The sequence below is a fragment of the Plectropomus leopardus genome, chromosome 16 (assembly GCF_026936395.1).
Source record: "Plectropomus leopardus strain MGB_pleo_1.0 chromosome 16, ASM2693639v1, whole genome shotgun sequence".
NCBI classification, from domain to species: Eukaryota; Metazoa; Chordata; class Actinopteri; order Perciformes; family Serranidae; genus Plectropomus; species Plectropomus leopardus.
In genome coordinates, this window is record NC_142191.1 from 14727831 (window position 1) to 14750479 (window position 22649).

The 22649-nt window shown below is 38.8% G+C and overlaps 2 protein-coding genes and 1 long non-coding RNA gene across 4 annotated transcripts in view; 2 read left to right on the forward strand and 1 right to left on the reverse strand.

Moving 5' to 3' along the window:
* Positions 1 to 22649, forward strand: part of esr1 (estrogen receptor 1) — a 40542-nt gene that overhangs the window by 12412 nt on the left and 5481 nt on the right. Inside the window, exons 2-8 of one of the 2 annotated variants that reach the window (XM_088089596.1) lie at positions 10589 to 10688; positions 11355 to 11780; positions 12730 to 12950; positions 15357 to 15473; positions 16037 to 16221; positions 16445 to 16598; positions 20691 to 20829. In XM_088089596.1, the coding sequence (XP_087945722.1) occupies positions 10678 to 10688; positions 11355 to 11780; positions 12730 to 12950; positions 15357 to 15473; positions 16037 to 16221; positions 16445 to 16598; positions 20691 to 20829 (1253 nt within the window). In that variant the 5' untranslated portion in view covers positions 10589 to 10677. Of the gene's footprint in view, positions 1 to 10579; positions 10689 to 11354; positions 11781 to 12729; positions 12951 to 15356; positions 15474 to 16036; positions 16222 to 16444; positions 16599 to 20690; positions 20830 to 22649 lie in introns of those variants that run through there. The other variant, XM_042503722.2, reaches the window with a different exon arrangement.
* On the reverse strand, positions 1360 to 3473 carry LOC148186850 (uncharacterized). The gene is made up of 2 exons (XR_015779179.1): positions 3392 to 3473; positions 1360 to 2093 (listed from the first exon to the last, which is right to left on the reverse strand). It is a non-coding gene; the product is annotated as an uncharacterized LOC148186850 (long non-coding RNA).
* dcph1 (damage control phosphatase 1) lies at positions 3443 to 9107 on the forward strand. The gene is made up of 5 exons (XM_042503762.2): positions 3443 to 3598; positions 5020 to 5125; positions 5230 to 5471; positions 5879 to 6044; positions 6906 to 9107. Exons 1-5 carry the CDS (start codon positions 3531 to 3533, stop codon positions 7704 to 7706), a joined length of 1383 nt encoding a protein of 460 aa, XP_042359696.1. The 5' UTR covers positions 3443 to 3530; the 3' UTR covers positions 7707 to 9107.

Consider the following 22649-nt stretch of genomic DNA (forward strand, 5'->3'; position numbering starts at 1 on the left):
GGCCAGCTGTGTAGTTGATGAAGTGGGTATACTACTGATGGATGGGTAGCTTACCAAGAAAGAAGTGGATATAATGTTCTATATATTCCATTGGCTTTTTGGCTGATCGGTCTACTGTTAATTTCCAGAAAAAGAGGTGGGTATAGGCCAAAGATGCCCCATAGATCCTCCAGTCCATTCCACAAAAAGCACACCATAAATAGATATACACAAACTTTTACACAAACAAGATTTGTGCGTGCACAACACAGTTTCACATTGAATTTTCCTCTTAAGTTATAACGGCCTTCTCTCTTTAAGAATATTTTTTGTATGTTGCCATGTGGTAGTTGTATGTTGCCATTTCTTGCTTTGTACATTATTAGCGCGGCCTTAAATTCCACCAGATCCATGATTTTCAATGCATACGACTTTAAAAACAAATTGTGCATCTGTTCCTTATATGTGGCATTGTTTACAATCCTTATGGCTCCTTATTTCTAAACAAGTGTAACAGAGTGCAGATAAGGGCAGAAAAAAAATTAACTAATGCCAATATCTGGAAAAAAAAAACGACTTTAAACTTTGAGTTTACTTGATCAAACCTCTGCAAAGTAACCAGTGTGTCAGACCTGTGTAAATCCCTTGGTGTAAAAATTGTCATGGACCTACTGTAGGTTGAATGACACTGAAATCACACCAACAGCAAACACAATTTTTGCGACTTGTTGTGACTGTGTTTCTTGTACACTGAAGGGGTCTTAAATTAGCTGCTATTTTGTGATCCCATCAAAAGGTTACCCACCAAAAAGGCCTGTGAATGGATTGACTCATATGTCAATAGGAAGTCTTTTTTTATAGAAAGACATAGGACTACCTGAAGAGGGGATCAGTGGAGGTCTTGGAAACATATTAAAACCACACATTGCCTGGCACGGGAAGTATAGGAAGACCTTTGCACAAATGCACTTTGGAGTCACATCAATATTTTGTCATCAGATGTTTTCCCAGTGTAAACACCAATTTTTCCCCCAGACCTATCATTACAGAATTGCATTACAGCCTTGGGACAGGGAGTCCAAAAGAGGACCAGACCAAGCAAGTTGAAGCTCTGTGAAAATGCTTGCGCGGCAGAGATGGAGAGTTTGTCTGTTAAAGGAGGCGGGAAACATGGGAGGGGGAAGAAATGTCTATGAAGCAGGGCCTGAGGACTTTAAAGTCTCTGTCCTGTCAACAAACAACAGATCTGATCCAGTTAAAAACTTCACTGAAAGTAAAATGTAAGCCTGTGGGGGCATAAAATGTTTTACAAACAAAACATCTGATGAAGACCTGTGTTATAGCAATGGTAGATGGTAGTGATGGCAAAACAAAAGCATGTTTACTCGGCTCAAGGGCCCACAGCAGGGGTTTATTGAAAGAAGCAGATAAACTGTAACCACACTGACTCACTGTTTTCATAATTCAGATCAATACATTCTAATCAATACATTTTTATGATAATACTTCACCTTAGTTAGTACTCATGTCTGCCTCTGTTCATATGACTTTATTATGCCCCCTTAGTCTTTCTCCTGTTTCTTTTTCTCAGAGGAGCTTATACAGCTTAAAACAGCCTGGACTTTCACATGACTGCCCTGTCACTGATTTCCACTAAATCGATTTTTCTGCAATAATGCATTTTCAAAAATACAAAACAATCTGCATGAAATTGCTTAAAACGTAAAATGTGCAGCGAGATTTGCGTCAGATTTGGCAAATCCTGACGTCAGGGAGACAATTTTGAAGCGATTTAACACACAACATTTTCCGATAAAACACTCCACAGGCCTACTGTTGCATGAGAGGACTGTGGTGAGCTGTAACACCTGTTTAAACAGGGCCTTTAACGTTAACTGCCGCCCTCCCCCCGTTCGTGGCCTGTTTTGAAACCGGAGTGGTGAGTCACTCCTCTCTCGGTTTAGAAAAACAGATCCGGCCAGGCTGGGGCCCGGCGGGGGGATGGGAGGCCGGCGGTGGATGAACACCGGAGGTGGACGCAGCTGGACTCCCACTCCTAAGGACCCCACATCCTGACAACGGCCCGCCGTGTTCCCATAGAGACCGGGGCTGATCTGGGGGAGGAAAAAAACACCGACAGAGTGAATTGATATGCGTATTTTTGCAGCTTAGTGGTCGTGGGTGCAGCTAATCGATTGGTCATGTTCTTTAAAAAGAGAACCAAGAGTGCAGAGCTTCTCGTTTCCTAATTCCAAAATGTACCGTAAATCTGATGTGAGTAGCCTACTTTGTTGCCTCAAAAGTGGGACCAAGGCAGGATGGGCCCATTTGAAGCACGAATGTTTATTTAGGGACTGTTCTGTATTTATCAGAGGGGGTGATGGAAGTGTTCGTTGCACATAATGTGTCCAAGGACCGTCAGAAATTCTAAAATGCAATAATAGTTTCTGGTTTTGCAGTTTCTTGCCTTGATAAATGGTGTGATTCTTGCGATTTGTAAAGTAAAACAATACCCTCCAAACTGCCATACAGCCATTTGAAGTTGTGTGCCCCTCCCCTAAGCCATAATAATAATAAAGAAACAACAACAAACACATATGTAGGCTAAGTCCTTCCCCAATGCTTAGAAATATATTTGACATCACTCCCCCTTTTTGCACCAAGGGGTAATAAAGAACAGTCCCTTAAGTGCTATTCAAGTAAAAATGATGAGCAGCAAGAAATTGTTTTGTTTTGTAAAGGTGTACCATAATTGGTGTTAAAATCTAAACGAAGAAAAGCAAGCCTACTCAGACTTGGACATTTTATAAATAAAATAGATACAGGCATTATTATTGATAAATAAGCTAATACATTTTTTTTAAACTCTCAAATGGCTTTACCATACTCTACATCAGGGTCTCCAGCAGGAATTCAGAGAGGTAGGATGCTTCTCTTACCAAAATCCCACTCTACCCCCCACCCTTTTTCCCGCCAAAAAGCCTTGGGGGTTCGAATTCTGCCCTTTTCTGGTAGAATCAATGTCTCCATGACAACCGTTGCCCTAGACAACAGAGATGCTCGGGGTGCTGCCGCAACAACAGAGTGCCATGCGCAATGCGGCAGCACGTACCAGTCGTGTATCCAGCCCAGAAAAGAGTCATTTTGAACTGTAGACCGAAAGCGTGTATGTAGTACACAGAAAGTGGCTTCATTACATGAAACAAGGCACAACGTAGCATTTTTAAAGTACAATGGCTGCAACAACATGCATGACACTTGCCAACATTGTAGTTTACACATTAACCGCTAGGTGGGGGCGTCGTATCCTAAATAAATCCAAGTCTACAAGGAACCAGAAAATAAATTAAAAAAAAGTTAAATATTTGTTCCCAGAAACAAAAATCAAAAAAGTCAACGCTTTGTATAATACCTTGTCGCTGCTTCGTCTACGGAAAGATCAACGTTACACGTTGCGTTAAAGCCTAAAGCCCCGCCCCACCGACCCTACTCCTGTACCGGAAATGATGTCGATAAAGTTTTGAATTGAAACGTCGCCAGATGCTGGAAAGATGGCGGCCCCGGCAGCAGACGAAACGATGCACGGAGTTCCTCCCTCACTGTCTGCCAGTGTGGTTGGGTATGTTGTCATTTGATTTAACAACTATGTCACCATGTTTAATAATTTAGCTAACCACACTGTTGTATTAAAACGGCTCCATGACGTTAGGATTGTTGTGTTCGGTTCAAACCGTCAGTAGCATTAGCTTGTTGCTAACAGATATTCAGAGGAGAGAAACGTTAGGTGCAAACGTATGACTTTAGTTCAGTTAACTTTAACAAATGTGTTTGTTGACGTATTTGTCACTCCAGAAAGTATTATTTTTGTCGTCAAAATGTCAAAGTAAGGGTTAACGTTAACTGCATCTTGCTAGGCTAGGTTAACTAGCTAGCAACTGCACATAACTGTTGCAGTATCAAGCAGTGCAGTGGTGAAATTTAAACATGTACATTAACTACGAATTTGAGGTACTTGTACCTAAAGGTCAGATGTTTTCATGCCGCTTTATACTTCCAGTCCACTACATTCCATAGAGAAATATTGTACTTAAATAAAAAAACAAACTTTACTGCATTTATCTGACAGCCTTACTTTAACTGTAGCTCAGTTACTAGTCATTTTTCAAATCAGAATCAGCTTTACTGGCCTAGTATGCTTACACAAACAAGGAATTTGACTTCAGTCAGCTTTGCTCTCAATGTACCGGAAATTACGCATTAGATATAAAAGGAAAATAAAATAAGAAAATTCATAAAACATATAAAAAACTGAAATTAGTTTTAAATGTACGTATGTACATCGCCTAGTTAAACAAATCTTAACTAATATAAACAAGTCCGTTTGCATAATAGTGTAGTTACAGGTAGAGGTATTTAAAAACAGTGCAAAGGGTCATATAGTAATAATAAGTTAAAGAGTACAAATGTGCATTAGTGATTATTCTGACACTCTGTGACCATTTAGAGTTCATCAGAGTGACACTCTGGGGGAAGAATATCTGTTTTTGAATTAATAGCATATTAAACAACCATAAAATATGATGCATTGTTACAAATTAAACTATGCAACAGATAATGTTGCCTGTCTTATGTACTGTTCTTGTAAAGTGTTCTTGGGTCCCATGAAAGGCGCAATATAAATCCAACCCATCATCATCATCATCATCATCATCAGTATTATTATTATTATTATTATTATTATTATTATAGAAGTACAGCTGAAACAATTAGCCCATTGCTCAATTATGCAATAGGCAGAAAAATAAGTTGGCAACTAGGGTTAGTTTTTTAATGTTTCTGGATTGGGTACTTTAACTTTTTGATCAGTTAGGTGCATATTCCTGATTGTACTTACTTGTGCTTTAAGTAGCATTTACACTGCAGAACTTTTACAGTAAGAGTATTATTTAAGTGTGGTATTAGTACCTTACCGTATGCAAAGGATCTGAATATTTCATCGACCAGTGATGATGTGTCAATGGCTATATCGTTTCTCTGCAGGTCATTTGCCTATTTGACTGTGAGAGACAGATTGCCAACCATCCTGACAAAAGTTATAGACACAATACATCGCAACAAAAACAAGTTTTTTGAAGAATATGGACAGGTAAGAATTATTGATCAGCTGAATTCAAGTTGTATTGAGGTGCATTTAAAAAACGGAACATTTGAATCAGGTCTTATGTGTGTTTCCTCTTTGTTTCCCTACAGGAAGGCATCCAGGCAGAGAAGCAAACAATTGCTCTTTTGTCTAAGATGAGGAATGAGCTGCAAACTGATAAGCAAGTTTTGGAACTAACAGACAGCCTGCAAGACACAGAGCACTGGAATGAGTACCTAAAGAGACAACAGAAACTGCAAGGAGAGCAGGAGTCTGTCAGCTGGTTCAAGTCTCCTTGGCTTTATGTGGAGTGCTATATGTACCGTAGGATACAGGAGGCCCTCTGGCTCAAGTGAGAAACATTTGTGTCATTTAAAAGGAACTATTGATACTCTTTTTCCTGCCTTCAAGCATATGTCTTTGGGGCATTGCAATATATTGCTTTAATTGATAGGTCAAAAGCATGGGACCCTGTAATGAAAGATAATGGTAATTTAAGCTGTCAAGATCTTTTGTTCACAGTTGTTTATTAAGAAAATCTGACATAATTGCTTCATAATATTACTCCAGTCTGCAAAATTTAGTGTTACTATTTTCATTATTTAAAAAAGGTTTTCTAGGATATCACACTATTTAAAAAAGTATTTGTTTAATGATTAAATAGGTAAATATTGGAATATTTAAGGCTTAGAAATAAACATAACATCTCTTGTTTCTTTATATTTTGTTCTAATGCTTTTATATTTGCTTTTATTTCAGTCCTCCCATCAGTGACTTTGACGTCTTTAATGAGGGAAAGACTCAGAGCTTTTTTGAGTCTCAGCAGGCTGTGATGGCCTTATGCACATACTTGGAGGACATCAACAAGAACTTGATGGAACTCTCCAAGAATCAGATGTTTGAACATTTTAACAAATTGCTACAGGTGAGTATCTCCTATAAAAGTTTAATACATGATAATCAAGTGATTGAACTTAAAGCTGCACTAATCAATATTTTTATATCATCAGTGGCTCTAATCATGATATATAATGTGAATAGGTTGCTTGTATTGACAAACCCACAGATTTGATTACCCGACTCTGCAGTTCCCCTCAGCTTTATGGAACAATTTTGCATCTTTAGGGCAAGGTTATGTTTTATAGATATAATGTGTTATTTTTCTGCATAAAATGTCTAAAAAACGACTAGACACGTTATGTTTTGAGTTTTGCACTTGCATTATCCCAAACATTTCAAACAATGTTCAAAAGCAGATAAATCTGTCATTTTAAACAGGGAAAGAGTCTGTCATTTGGTTGCTGTTGCTGTCATATCCCCTTTTTGCTGTCTGCCAGGAGCTGCCATAAATGAACTCTCTTCCAGTTTTAAGCAATATTTTTATGGTACACTTTTTAGATCTTAGTTGTTTTAGTTGAAGGATTTAGTCATTAGATGTCCTGAACAATAAACACGGAAGGAATCCAAACTGGGAGAAACTGACTGCAGTGCTTTGCCTTTTGTTATTGTTTGGATTGAGAGACCCCTAGTGGCAGAAAATTACACATTGTACTTTTAGTGGCCCACCACTTAAATGTTTTTATTTTGTTGTACAACTCTCATCCCTCCTTTGCGGCTGCTACCCTAAGTCTGTCAGAGAAAAAACTCTGACAAATGATAAATGAAACAAGTCAAAGAAAACAATCTGTCCATTCATCCTTTTTTTGTACCAGTAATCGTATTTATTCAAAGTCAACACATTCCAGTGGGTTCAGATTTCACTTTTTTTTTTTTGGACTATTTTTAGGTTTCTCTATGGGGGAACAAATGTGATCTGTCTATCTCTGCTGGCCAAGAAAACTCACAGAAGACCAGTCCATTAGATTCCCTCAACAACCTACAACCCTTCATCTTGGTGAAGGACTCTGACATGGTATGGTCAACTCTCATTTCTGCTCAGGGGACAGGCCAGACAGAGAAAACCACTGCAGTCAGAGTGGACATTGTTCTCGATAATGCTGGCTTTGAGTTAGTCACTGACTTGGTTTTAGCAGATTTCCTGGTTTCCTCCGGCCTCGTCCATGAGGTCCATTTTCACGGCAAGTCCATCCCGTGGTTTGTCTCTGATGTCACAGCTAAAGATTTTCAGTGGACCATCCGGCAGACCATGGCAGCCAATCACAAAGCGATGTCAAAGAGTGGTGTCAAGTGGAATAGCCACCTGAAGGAGGGTGTGTGGTCCTATCACGATCATCCTTTCTGGACACAGCCCCATGAGTTCTGTGACATGGCAGCAGATGCTCCTGACCTGTATGCGACCCTGCAGGGGGCAGACCTGGTGCTGTTTAAAGGTGATCTCAATTACAGAAAGCTGACAGGGGACAGGGAGTGGGATCACACAGTGGGCTTCGATACTGCGCTACGAGGTTTTGGGCCTGCGCCGCTGTGTAGCCTGAGGACTCTCAAGGCCAACATTCAGGTCGGTATGCAGCCGGGCCAAGCTGAGAAGCTCGCCTCCCGAGATCCAGACTGGATGACCAGCGGCAAATACGCTGTTATTCAGTTCCACAGCTCAAAGTCAGAACAGAAAGACTCGGGATCTCACTGAGAAGACGTGGAAACATAGGAACAATACAGGAAGAAGTTCCATGAAGAGAAGTTACCTTTAAGCCATAAGACCACAAATTTACACAAGGTTATTCATGCTGTCTTTGCTCGTCATTGTCAGCTCGCACTTCATCATGTTTGATACAGAAACGTACAGTAACAGACGTAGTTAATGGTTACTTTCACAACATATTTGTACCATGTCATACTTGACATGTTAGCACTTTAAGATCTCAATGTTTCCCCATGATTTGAACACAGTTGTTTATGGTGACAAATTTATCTCTAACATCAAGCTCGATTTTTTTTTCTCAAAAAAGCTTATGTATAGTGCACAATTGTATCAAGTCATAGTGTTTACAGGGTAATAAAGATGCTGTTAACAATTTTTGAGTAAGACCTGCGCTTTTTAAATCTCAGTCTTAGATAGGGCTGGCTATCGTTTCCAGCACCACTACCAGTACCCATAAAATGACAAAGATAGATACCAATAGAGTACTGTATGTGCGACCTTGCTTTTCCTGCTTCATTCAGTACACGTCGTGTGAATGGAGTAGTGTGTAATATAACCATTCTTTACAACTGCCCACTCCATAAAATACAAACTACTGCGGGAGTGTGATCTCCACAATGGGGACAGTTAGTAAGAATCTGCTCACATTACTTAATGGTTATTAACAGGTTTAATGTCAGATTTGAATTGTTTCAGTGTTAGTGTGAGTTTGTTTGACTGTCGAATAGCGTTGAAATCTCAGCCTCTGCTACTAAGTTAGCTTGAGCGAACCTGTTGCACTTGATGTTTTTGAGCGGAAGAGCGAGTCCAAAGCAGCAAAAAAATGTTTGCTAATCAGACCCCCAGAGCAAAAAACAATCAAATGCAGGTATCACTTTATTTAATAAGTTTCAATACTCATTGGTACTGACATATTTAGGTACTAGAGCAACAGTACTTTACTTTTTGCATGCAGGAGATTGATGATTAATGTAATATGTAAAATGCTTTTTTTTTAATCCAGCTCAGCTCAGGTTATTCTACTTTTGCACTCAGTGTCTTTGACGTGCATGCATCAAAGCATACAGACAGCCATTTAAATTCACCTAATGCAGATTATAACATCAATTGATAGCTGTTTTGCTTAGTGTGAAAGATGGTAGACTGTTACTGAGGCAATTTAACAATAACAGTGAAGACGTGTGCTCGTGTAGGTTAAAATGGTATCCCAGACTTTTCTATCTTCATAGATAAAAGTAGATTCCTTTGAACACTGTTATGTCATCTAAATTCTCAGTGCTAGTACCTCTGAGGTGATGTTAACTGGATACTTCTTAGTGCTGCTGGATGAAATGATATCATTTTCATTATTGGGTTAATTTGATTTAATAAAGAACTGCACTGACTGGTCTTTTTTCCCACTGTTGTACTTCACAAGCATGAGAAAATGATGATGTGGCTAATAATGACTTTTTTTATTTGCATTACCTAGCAATTGGCATTTTTATCTTGTGTATAGATTCAGATATATTAATTACAGTCAACATTGTTCAATTGCAGGAACAGTATTTTATTTACATGCATATGCAGCCAAATATTGTGAACCAATTCACCCAAATTAGTACATCAGTAGATGGCTCAAATGTTTACCAGTAGTGTGACATTTTCTCATTGTTGACCTTTTATGTACTCAGGTCAGGGTGGACCTAAAAAACAGATGGAAATGCTGCAACATGCATGTTACAATTCCAGAATGAGCTTGGAAAACTGAATGGCATCATTCAGGCTGCTGACAGACTTTGTGAATGTGGTCTGACAAGAAAATAAACTAAATTACAGCAAGAAACAGCCTTATCAGAAGCCACTTAGGTGATTTTGCTGTTTCATTTCTCACCCTTCATTTTCCATTTTCTAATGTAACACTGTCTTCATTTTATTCCAGGGGAAATGCTTAAAAAAATCTGTATCATCATCATGGCTACTTGTTTTCCACTTGACCTGACATGTCCTGAAAATTGGGCTGTTTACTCAAGGCAGATGTTGCACAGAGAAAAGAAAATGAAATCCCTGTGCCAAATGTTCAGGTTGTGCTCAGTGGGGGAGCTTGTTCCTTTTGATCTTTAGCTCTGTGAATTTTGTGCATTATTGACTGTCTGACTGTTTTACACAGAAATATGTATGTTTTAATCTGTTTGATTTGAATCATCTTGCATCTGAAATTGATAATTTTGACTTTTTACAAATGTGTGCACTTAAGTTTTAATTCAAAATTGAAATTTTACACCTGCTGTGACACTTCTAGTTTATTGGATTTCCTAGAAGTGTTTCAGGTCACAACGTTGTTTTTTTTACCTTGACGTCTGGTCCTAAAACATGCAAGGACTCATAGGATCCCTGACAGTCACAAACCTCGACTGTTTTTGCAGTAAACATGGATGTCAATTTCCTAAACCTTTATTTGCATGAATACTCTGCCCCTTTGCTGTGATTGGTTTATGTATAGTGTCTATTTAATCTGGGGTTTGACCTGATAAAGTAATGATTCACTGATCCATACTGTGGTCATATAATAGCCCTCTTTCATTGAAATGTCACTGAAAAATTTAATTTATTTTATGTCTGTATTTTGTTTTTGTAATTTTTATTTAAATTCTTGATATAGTTTACACAGCAAATGATTAAAATAATCATCAATCCCCTCATTTGGGATTGATTGTGTAATTATTGGCTGTTGGAATGAGATTTGACCTCCTGCTCTGTTTGCTGTGTTATGGTGACCTGGCGCTAAAACTCACTGCAGTTTGGTTATCGACTTGGCAGCATCTTTAATTTGTTTATCCTCTTGTTTTAACCTTTCCACTGTTCCCATTGTGTCCAATGAGCCTGGCTAGATATCTGAGAGTCAGAGAGAGGAGAGGGGCAAGCAGAGAGCAACAACTCGAACGGTCCCAGTGCTGAACAGCAGATATGAGGATGATTCATGTGTGAGAGGTAGGTGGTGTGTCATGGTAGATTTTGTCTATAATTTTTTTTAGCCACCATTGTTTAAAAAACTTGTCCTAATGTTTCTCATTTCCACAGTGATTTGATTTACGGCAGAGTCTCAGGTGTGTCCAGTAATCTGGCTACAGACAGACCACTCGTACGTCATGCTGGTAGCATGCTGAGTATCAGATAAATTAAACAGCTTACTGCTAGTTTAGATGTTTTTATCTGGGTACCAGCTGCAATCAGTAAAAGCTTTTCATGTTTAGAAAAAAGTGCAAATAGGGAAATGATATGTTATAGTGTTATGAGAGAGAGAGGGCAGGGAAGTTATTTGAGAATCACTATTTGTCTGTCCATTTTCCTCTCCCCCCTACATAATAGAGGAAATGAATTAGAGGAAAAGGATCGTCCGATTAAAATAAAATCTGAAGGAGATTGGGAGGAGTCTTTTTTTGTAGCTTGGTGGGTGGAAGCTCAAAGCAGATAGGGCAAAGGGACTGGAAGAGTAGTGGACCCTTCAAGTTGGCTGACAAGCTTTATCGGAAAAAAAGCAAGAGAGACAGAGAGAGGGAGCGCAGTACTCGTCTCCACTCCCCTCCTCCCAGCAAATGGGAGAGCAAGACTAAATCATGTTGCATATCAGTGCTGTTGTGCTGTGATGTTGCTCAGGCAGAGCCCGGTGCAGAGCAGGCAGCCGTGTGGACCAGTACTCAGACCCAGGATCAGCTCAGCCTTCTCAGAGCTGGAGACCCTCTCCCCACAACGTCCCTCGCCTCCACCGCGTGCCCCCTTCAGTGACATGTACCCCGAAGAGAGCCGGGGGTCTGGAGGGGCAGTCACAGTGGACTTCCTGGAAGGGACATACGACTATGCCGCCCCCACCCCTGCCCCGACTCCTCTTTACGGCCACTCCACTACTGGCTACTACTCTGCTCCTCTGGACGCCCACGGACCACCCTCAGATGGCAGCCTTCAGTCCCTCGGCAGTGAACCTACCAGTCCTCTTGTGTTTGTGCCCTCCAGCCCCCGTCTCAGCCCCTTCATGCAGCCACCCAACCACCACTATTTGGAAACCACCTCAACACCCATCTACAGGTGAGGGAATACACTTTTTTTTAAATCACTAGTGTTTGTTGTGAGGTTTGAAAAAGTTACTTTTATAGACCGCAGCAACAGGTATGAATCACTCCCTTAATATTTTAGAAATGAATGAAGTTGGTATATTTTTGGCCATTACCTCTGCTTTAATCTGAGTGTTTGGTCAGTTTTGTTTGTGCTTCAGCAATTATTTAATTGAAAGAAGAGGTGCAAAAAATCAATGGACCCATCAGATTTGTTTTTCTAGTTTGATTCTTTTGCCCCCTCCTTCATAATTTCAGTAAAAAGTTAAAGAATACTATCTAAGAGGGAATAAGATCTTATTTAGTGTATCTCATTCATAATAATGCATTTATTTTTCCTAGTTTTAACACATTTTCTTCATTGACTTGGTGCGTCTTTTTAAGTGGTTACAGGGCACTTTACCACATAACTAGATTTAAAAGCTTTTACTCGCATATTATGGCATTCTCTTCACTCCCCAGAATGCAGTTTTAAACTAAACATAATTATATAACTGCATTGTTTTTATCTTTTGCTTTATACAAAACATTGCCACTATCTCCATAGAAAGGATCAAGCTTTGCCCTGGTTTCTAATTCCAGAGATTAAGGACTTTGTCAAAGACCTTGAGAGAGGAACAATACGTAAGAACAACACAAGTACACGCACAGATCGTTTCCTGGCTCACGTGGAAAAAAGTACTCTGCTTTTGTCTCTGCTTTCTGTCTCATTAATGTTGGTGTGGTAAATATTAGAATTGTAAATGTTTCCCTTTCTAAGTTTTTATGATAAAATACATTTGTTAAAGTAGTTTATGACAAAATGCCCAGCTGTACTTTATGGGGGGAAAAAAAGCATCATTGTTGTTTCAGTATTTGTATGAAAACACTTTATTATTGAGGCAATATGTGACATAATTCAACTGAGCTGAAATCTGTGGCAGGTCCAGTGTCCCCTCCAGCCAGCAGTCAGTTTCCAGAGAGGACCAGTGCGGCACCAGTGACGAGTCATACAGTGTGGGGGAGCTGGGGGCTGGAGCCGGGGGGTTTGAGATGGCCAGAGAGACGCGTTTCTGTGCTGTATGCAGTGACTATGCCTCTGGATACCACTATGGGGTGTGGTCCTGTGAGGGCTGCAAGGCCTTCTTTAAGAGGAGCATTCAGGGTACGTAACCTGTCTGCCTCAGTGTTGTGACCATACTTGGATTTCTAACTACAATACAATACCTTGAAAAATATTGATATTTGACACAATTTTTGAAACCATGCAGATGAATTAACATTGAGGGCACATACGTAAAAAAAAAAAAAAATTAAAAGATACATTTACCAATGCAATTCTATGATAACACCGACTTTTACTTTCTCAGTAAGTAGAAAAGAACAGCAGAATAACTGTAGTAAACATGAACAATAACAGCGTCAGAAAGCGTAGCTCGTACCAGTGTACTGATACTGCAGAAAATCAGTATTGAAATAGTTTGAAATATTCTGAAATGATATTACGGCTCCTACACAGTATGGAAAAGTATAGAACTGGATTTTAAAATTTCCAAGTCTGGATAAGTATGGAAAAAAGAAAACACCATGAAAAGATATTTGTTTCTAAGCTATTCCCCCTGTTTTGTTTTCTAAAATATAAAATTCAGAATTCAGAGCTCTGCTTCTAGTGCCTTACAACTGCACCAGATCTGGACATTTGTAGCCAAAGTAGTTTGAAAGAAAATGCAACGTCTTTGAATTGCACATATACATTGCATTGCAGTTGACCAAATAATAAGCTTGTACATTTATGAGTTATATTGTGATTTAGTTATCAGAGTAAAGTAAACAAACCTTTATGGCTGCATTCATCGTCATTCCCATGGACACAGTGAATTCACAAGGTTACACAGACACCGGGAAAATGTAATTATTTAAGTTTTTTCAACTTAAATTCTTAATTAATAAAGAGAGCAAAAAACTTGGGAACAATAATATGTAATATATATTATATAGTTATTTTCCAATATGTTGTGAGAAATAAAAGTATGGGAAAAATTTGTTGGTTTATCTCCTAGGGCGGAGATGTTTGACCGGGCAAATTAGTTTAATCGGGCAGATGTAGGAATCTAAAAACATCCACATTAAAGAAAATGAAAGTTGGTGATTTAGTGTGCCAGCTGCGTTTGTTATTGCCCTTGTGCTAACATGCGTGTTTGTTTACATAAGAAAATAAAGTCTGCACACTAGATTATGCTCCCATGAATAATTATACTGCGGAGATAATATAATTACTACCGAGGTGACTTTACAAGCTACATGCTCTTCATTATCTTTTTTTCTTCTCATGTATCATCTTTCGTCCAGCACCTAGCCTTTTTGATTTTTTTTCCTCTAAATATATTTTTTTATTTTCATTAAGGACAGGGAACACTATACAAAAAAGCATAACATCAACAGCAACAATAAGAGTCCCAGTCCATCACAACCACAAACAACAACAACACGTACAGCAAAAAAACCAAACAAACAAAACAAAAGCAATCATGAAGCAAACGACAAAACAATAATGATTAGGGAACCTCAATGTGGACTTTTTGTCTTTTGTTTGATTTGTTGTTATCATTTAGCCCAGTACTGCTTCTAATGGCTGACACTTAAAAAATAAACAATTATCTCTAGCACCTAGCCTTTTTGTTATCTGGATGTGCGTGCACATTTTAGTCAACATGAAGCCAAAATAAACAGCAGGACACTACCAACCATAATAAGTTTATTATATATATATATATATATATATATATATATATATATATATATATATATATATATATATATATATATATATTATAAGTGTTTTTCACAGCATCAAAGCCTCATCTGTTCTCAGTGATGATGTTGTTGTATGTTTTATTTATTTAGGATTTATTTTTTCCACACTCCAATGTCTGAAAATGCGTATGAATCAGGGGCTGCTCTTTAAAAGGATGTACCTGTATAATCATGATTTTATATTATTATATCAGTGGCTTAACATTGTTTTAAAATGGCAATAATATTGTTTAATTCAATTATTTCTGGGACAATATATCCCCAAACAAAAGTAGTTGCTGTCACAGGCTTAATTACCTGTAACCTCAGAAATAGCTGTCAAACTGGAGCTGAATGAAGGAGGAAAAAAGGGAAGTAATAAATTGTGACATTGCGAAAAAGAGATTTTAATTTAAGGAAGAAGAATTTAAAGTTTTAGCAATTGCTCTCTGTTTGCATCTCATGCCCTCAATACAACACAGTGTGCAACCTCCATGTGCTGCCTCTGTGCACAGATCAAAACTTTACCTGACGGAGGCTTAGTCATGTTCGTTGTGTGACGCTTCGGCACATTGATGAGTCTTGCAATGGAAGACTAGTCATATAAAGAAATCAGTAGTCTCCATGGCAATGACAAAGCCAAGATGCCACGTTTTAATTTTCTCCATCTCAGATCCATTTAAAATGGGTATAGAGTGTTCCTGGCTCCCTACTAAAAAACGTCTGAGCTGAACACTGGAGTGGGGAGCTTGAAGTAATAGATTTTCTTCCATTTCAGGTCACAATGACTATATGTGCCCGGCTACCAATCAGTGTACTATTGACAGGAATCGGAGGAAGAGCTGCCAGGCTTGCCGTCTCAGGAAGTGTTATGAAGTGGGCATGATGAAAGGCGGTAACGTCAGCAGATTTACCATCTTTTCCAAGACCAATCTCTTTTAAATTTGCTTCATTTTACGTAATGTTGTTTTTGCTGTCTATTACTACATTCAAGTGCATTATTATTGGTTATCCTGTTGTTTTTATCTGTTTCTTTCTTGGTTAAACTGTTTTTTTTTTTGCAAAATTTACCCTTCATGTGTATTGTTTTCATGTCGGCAAACTAAGCTAATTTGAATCCCCTCCTCTTAACAATTTTAAACCATAAACTAATAGCCATCTATTTAGCTTGTTGCTGTAAGTACTGGCACAAATGTGAGAGTGCTGGTGGATGCAGATAAGCTTGAGACTAACTTTAACATGACCTTGAAGTAATTTCCTCTTAAGGAGTACAAGTACTGATTAAAACACACCCACAGTTTTGTTTTCATACTTCTTAAATCACACAGGCATCCATATAATGTGAACTTTGTGGCAAAAACAGGATATGAAGTTATGTGTGAGCGATGTCAAGGAAAAAGCCTGACTGTGTGCATGCATGTTTGTGGCTTTTTTGCATTTTCTTTCTGTGTGCCTAAGGTGTGCGCAAGGACCGGGGGCGTGTTTTGCGACGTGACAAACGACGGACTGGCACCAGTGACAGAGACAAGGCCTCTAAGGATCTGGAGCACAGGACAGCGCCCCCTCAGGATGGGAGAAAACGCAGTAGCAGCAGCGCTTGTGGTGGAGGAAAATCATCGCTGACAGGCATGCCTCCTGATCAGGTGCTCATTCATGTGGGCATATTTTGAAATACCTTGTTGTGGTTCAAATTGTTTTCTTGGGGGAAATTTTGAATCATCATGAATATACAGATATTAATATAAAGTATCTTGGAAGTGTGGCTAATGACTGTTCAGATATGTTTGTAGTCACTTTAAATCACTTCATAGCTTAATGACTTATATTTCTGTGGTTAAAATTCTCTGTTTCTCTGCTGATACCCAGGTGCTCCTCCTGCTCCAGGGTGCTGAGCCCCCAATACTGTGCTCCCGTCAGAAGATGAGCCGACCCTACAGTGAAGTCACCATGATGACCCTGCTCACCAGCATGGCTGATAAGGAACTGGTCCACATGATCGCCTGGGCCAAAAAGCTTCCAGGTACTGCTTAGCGTGGCAAGGTAGCCACACCACTTTTTCTTTAATTAATAATCCTTTTCAGCAGAAAAAACATCTTATATACAGGGTTCACATGGTCAAGAAAAACTTGAAAAGTCATTGAATTTCGCATTCATGTTTTCCAGGCCTAGAAAAGTCATGGGATTCTTTGCAGAGTTTGAATGTAATATGTTTGAAAAACATCTGGCAAGTAGGAAAAAAGAAAAAAAACAACATTTAGCATATACAAGTATTTTTCACACCCATATAGTTTTTGTTTAAGATTTGACTGCAGGATGTGTTTACTTGATGAAAACAACTGTTATTTTAAAGGAGCAGTAACAAAGATTTGCTGACCCTTGTGTAAGGTTACTGTAACAGAAAGCATCTAGAAGATGTTGATAGAGTGACTGATCAGTGACAATAGCTTTACCAGATGTTGAGATTTGTCCTTTATAGAAATATTCTGGCTTCAAATTTGTTTTGGAGCAAAAACCCTTGACTAACTGGAATGTTACAACTCTCTTGAGACTGGCCAGGAGTCTGGTGAGGTTCTGGGGCCATTAATATAAAACATATCCTGTCTGTAATGTGGTCTGGAGGGAATTATTTTTATTTTTATTTATTTATTTAAAAGGGACCATGCACAGCTCAAAGCATAAATGTTACAATTTGATACACAGCACCAGATTTTAGCTTAGAGCTAATTTGCATCTGCAGTCCCTCGGCAGGTCAGAACAAATACACAGCACAATGACATGACAATACAAAATTGTACAAGAGGAAAAAGAAAAAAGACATGCAAGACAAATAATACACAAAGTAGCACATGGGGTAAAGTGATACAAAAAAGAAGACAGACAGTGCAACATAAAACTACACAAAAAGCACATCACTTGTAAAACACAATAAAAAGCTACATACAACAACACAAGTGAATTGCAGTTGGTTGCACAACTTTAATCTTTGGCTAGAATTAACCAACTCTCCTTTCCACACCATGTTTTCACATATTGCCAAATAACTTAGAAGTGATGTCTGACAGATAGATGCCAAGCGAAAAAGACAGTCTTGTACAACTGCCCTAAAACCAAATGTTACATAACAGCATGAATAACAAAATCTCATGTGATCATAAATTAAATGATCCAAATAAAAATGCTTTTGTTAGTCTTACTTCGTAAAAGGACGCTTTGCTGATTTTCCACCAGCTTTGTATCATAATAATGTAGGTAGTATGTGTCATTGATCTGTGGTAAACTTCCCTCCATCTAACCAGTGCCCAGATCTCCCTGTTCATTACCTAGCTCCTCCTATGCACTGAATGATGTGTTTCCCATCATCCAGCAGATTTTTACTGGTTCTGGGCAAGTTAATTAAAGTACAGTTAGCATTTTCGTGTGCCTGTCACCACGGACACAAAGAGTATAGAAGTGGATTGAAAGAGAGCACCGCCCCTCTCTCTCTCCCTCTCGCAAACGCAGACCAATATCTGATCGAATGGTAAAACTAGCCAGTACTGATAAAATATAAAACCAAGACTCTGCTCTTGCGTTGCCTATTTCTCGCCTAAAATGTCACAGCTGTAACATGAGAGTTTGTGAAAAGGATGTGGGTGTCCTGTATTATAAAAACTCAGGCTGGAAAAAACTGAGATCAAACAGTAAAACTAAGCAGCACTGATCAAATATGAATAGATTTTGTGAGGTTCCTGTTTCTCACCACAGTTTTTTTTTTTTTGGAAACTTATTTTAGTGCACTGTTTATCTGGAATACAAGATTGTTACTTACCCACCAGCAGAAGCATTTAATAATCTGGTGCCGTGCTTATAAGATTATAGGATTTTTAGACTTCAGGATTCCAAGTAAAATAAAATCTTTGCAGTGCAAACTTTATTTCTAAAGGTTATTAACATAATTAGGTCTTTAAACCAGAATGATTACTCACTATTTAATAATGTCCTTGCTTATACTGCAAATGTAGCCATGGATAGATATACAAAAAAACTTGCTCAGTAATTACAGATGTGAGGTCAGGTGATTAATATATGAGTCAAGTCTGCTGGAGCACCATGACATGTCTTCATGTCCAGTTAAGAATGTATTTTCAAAAGCTTGGAAGCAGAGACTTTCTTGAACATTCAAATATACAGATGTACTCTGTGACGGAGGATGTTCTGCTTGATTGTTGCCTGTTTGATGGCTTGGGGAACAGCAAAGTGATGGGAGCCTCTATAGTGAAGCCACACACACATATGCAGAGCCATTATAGCGCTGGTTATTACAGTCATCACCCTTGAGAGGATTGTTTGGCCAATTCTTTGGCACCCCACAGAGCCTAAATGCAGTATAGGACACATCACCCTTTTGCACACACACTCACGCACTCACGCACGCACGCACGCACGCACGCACGCACGCACGCACGCACGCACGCACGCACGCACGCACGCACACACACACACACACACACACACACACACACACACACACACGCACGCACACACACACACACACAGCAGGCACCCTAAATGAGTAAATCCTTATTTTGAGGTATTACAACCTTGTGCGTCACTAAAAGCCCAAAGGCACACAGTTTTAATTGCGAGGGGTCCCAAAAAGGGTGCAGAGGGCACAATGGGAGTGAATTGGCTGTAATTACATATAAATTGACGCAGCTGAGTGCCAGCGATAAGGCTTCGTGTGAGAGCAGAGAGATTACAGACAGTTTCATTAAAGTAGCCATTCCCTGCCAGAAAACAAGTGGCTTGCATACTTTTATTTTTATGAGTGGGATGAAGGTGTACAGAAAACATTTAACTTAGGAGTGTTAATATTCAACACCATATTGCAGTTACCACCCACTCCTCCGAGTAATCAGCACTGACACTTTTTGACACCAGATTTGTGTTTGGATTTGGTCTTTCAAAAGTACTGCTGTGATCAGGATGAAACACATATTTTCCTGTGTTTTTAGAAACGATTATATGGTGTTAATTTGAGAGTAGAGCTGCAAGGATTATCATAAAATAGAACTTCACTTAGCTTGAAAAAAAATTCTGTGCAGCAGGTTAAATGCAAAGTTAGAAGAGTGCAGAAACATGTGCAATAAACAATAATGATAATAATATAGCAGAAAAAGTAAATTTATAGCCAATATAAAATGCAATATATAGCAAATATAAACTTAATATAAAACTAGATAATAATAAGTTACAAAATACAAATAGATACAAACCAATATACACAATGACATAAATAGGTTACAAGTATGGATGATAAACATAGATGTAAGTATTTTAGTCCATTAATTTGTGTTTTCAAATTGTGTTTTCAGCCTCTTAAATATGGACATTTCCTTCTTTGCTCAGTTTTACAGGGTCCCCACAGTCATGATATTCCTGGAAAAGTTTGGAAATTAAACTGTTTTCCAGGCATGGAAATGGTTTGGAATTGAGTGCTTTGAAAAAGTTTTGAACATATATTGCCAAATGTGTCATATAATATTGGCGATTTAAATTTGTTCAAAAAATCCTAAAACATGTCTAGCATTCTATTATACAAAGTATGTTACTTGTATTACTTATTCAAAATCTAGTACCCTGTTGTGTGACCATTTTAAACATCACTTGTATTATGTGATACATATTGTCCAGACAGACATTGCATCAAGGCCAAGTCACCAGTATAGGGTCATGAAAATAGGGTAAAATATAATGAAAAAGTTTTGAAAACAGGTAAAAATATGTGAGAACCCTGGTTTTATATCATATTAAACTGATATCTTTGGGTTTCGGACTGACACAACCAGATATTTAAAACACATCGTCTTGGACTTTGAGAAACCAATATGGACATTTTTAACTTTTTTTCATAATTTTCTGAAATGTTATTAATGATAAGTTGAGAAAAGAAAAATGAAAATAGTCATTAGTTGCAGCCCTACTTGAGAGGTTGTTAGCTAAAGACCTGATATGGCTTCTGGACTGTTGCTCAGAACTATAAAATGTGTTAAATCTACTCTCACTTGGTGTGAATCATCTTGGTACTTTCATAAAATGCTTGTTGGAGTTCACTTTATGCATGTTTTTCAAGGTTTCCTGCAGCTGGGCCTCCATGACCAGGTTCAGCTGCTGGAGAGCTCCTGGCTGGAGGTGCTGATGATCGGGCTCATCTGGAGGTCCATCCACTGCCCAGGCAAACTCATCTTTGCACAGGACCTCATACTGGACAGGTAGCTATCGACTTCTCGGTGACATGAAACTTTTTAAATCTCTGTGTTCCCGCTTTTCCTCCCTATTTCTCTGTCACTCTCACACACATCTTAAGAGTGATACATCAGCATTGTAGATTTTCCATCTCACACCTTTCCAGCCATTGTGCCATACCAAAGCGTCCGCCAAAGAGTGAAAGACTAATTACATGTTCCCCATGGAGAGGAGAGCAGCCTCTCTCTCACCTGAAATACACCCTCATCATTACAGTGCTGAGCTGGCAACCAGGACAGAGATTTAATCAAAGACTCAATGCAAGGAATGATGGAAAAGGAAGAACGATGACGAAGAGAAGGAGGTGGACGAGCGAGAGCCAAATGACAAACAGAGAAAACAAAAAAAAAAAAAATAGAGATGCAGAGAGACTTGAGACATGGCTGTTTTCTGCTTTGCAGGCACAGCCTGTTCCCTCCATTTCCCCTCTGTTCAAAGTAAACAAGCTGGCCAAACCACGGTATCTACCTCTGAGAGAGAGAGAGAGGTGCAGACAGACAGAGAGAGACAGACAGGCAGCTTTTACCCTCTGATGTGTCTGATGGTCCCATTTGATTCAAAATGTATTATGGAGTATTATCTCTAAAACCTGGTCCCTGTATAAGTGTCCTCAGCAATTGGACATGATGACTAAAATGCTGTGGGTCAGGGTTGACAAATTCCCTTGGCTCTGTGCTGTCCGAGTTTATCTTGCACTCTAGCCACTGGATGTCATCCATCTTTCCGTCACTTTTCAACTGTGCTGACGAATGGAGAGTTGCACTGATTCAGTCCATTAGTTGTTTATCTGGACGCTCTTTGGATAGCTTCATGGTCGCAGAAGTCAGGGGTTTTTTTTCTACTGATGGTGCAATGCAGCTCAGATTTCTGTCAAATGCACTCTGTCTTTTATGTTGTATTAAAGGTCCAGTGTGTAGGATTTAGGGGCAGAAATGGAAGATAATATTTGTAGCTATGTTTTTATTAGTGTATTTTCTGCCGAAAATAAGAATTGTTGTTTTTGTTACCTTATATCTACATACAGAGCAGGTCCTCTTCCATGGAGTCTGTCATGTTGTTATACAGTAGCCCAGAATGGACAAATAAAACACTGGCTCTAAATAGGCGCAGAGCATTTGCGTTTTTGCATTGGCCACTGTAGTTCTCCTACACACTTGGCACAAAGGAGAAGTTTCAGTTCTGCAACCTCATTGCTCGATGTCATGTCACTAAATCCCACACACTAGACCTTTAAAATCATGTTTGCTCCAGGTATGACATTATTCTGTAGACTGACACGGAAGTTAGCTCTGCACTGGTTCCCTCGTCAAAAAGTCTAGGGGATTTTTTCATTTGGGATTTTGGATTACTGCAGAAAATAAGTTCTGTGGGAAACAAACGTTCATGATACTTACATGTTTTGTTCAGCAAGATCATCTTCACAAATGAATGTCACTTTTAGGATTTTTGAAGCCTAAATGAAATTGCCAGAGGTAAAAAGCTAAAGTTAGCCTATAAACAGACTACACTACGGTCATATGATTTAATGTCGGCACCACTACAAAGCTGTAAAACCGTGTTCGGTGCAGTACCAAGTGATGACGTTCTGTAATCTCATTTCGCAACTTGTCAGCAGCTTCCTTTTTAAAGACACGTGAAAGCTTCAGAATTTGAGAGTGGGGAATTTACTGATCTATTTTTTGTTGTAGAACAAAACTTAAAAGTCTCTTCAGCTTGTGTTTACCACAGATTTTATTTTAGGCTTCTAACCAAAAGGCCATTCAAAAAACAGATTGACTTAAAGATG

What these genes read in the sequence shown, in the direction of transcription:
- dcph1 (XM_042503762.2), top strand. Translation starts at nt 3,531, where the DNA reads ATGGCGGCCCCGGCAGCAGACGAAACGATGCACGGAGTTCCTCCCTCA. An exon ending in CTGTCTGCCAGTGTGGTTGG is followed by an intron (nt 3,599 to 5,019) that starts GTATGTTGTCAT and finishes GTTTCTCTGCAG; the next exon opens with GTCATTTGCCTATTTGACTG. An exon ending in ATTTTAACAAATTGCTACAG is followed by an intron (nt 6,045 to 6,905) that starts GTGAGTATCTCC and finishes GACTATTTTTAG; the next exon opens with GTTTCTCTATGGGGGAACAA.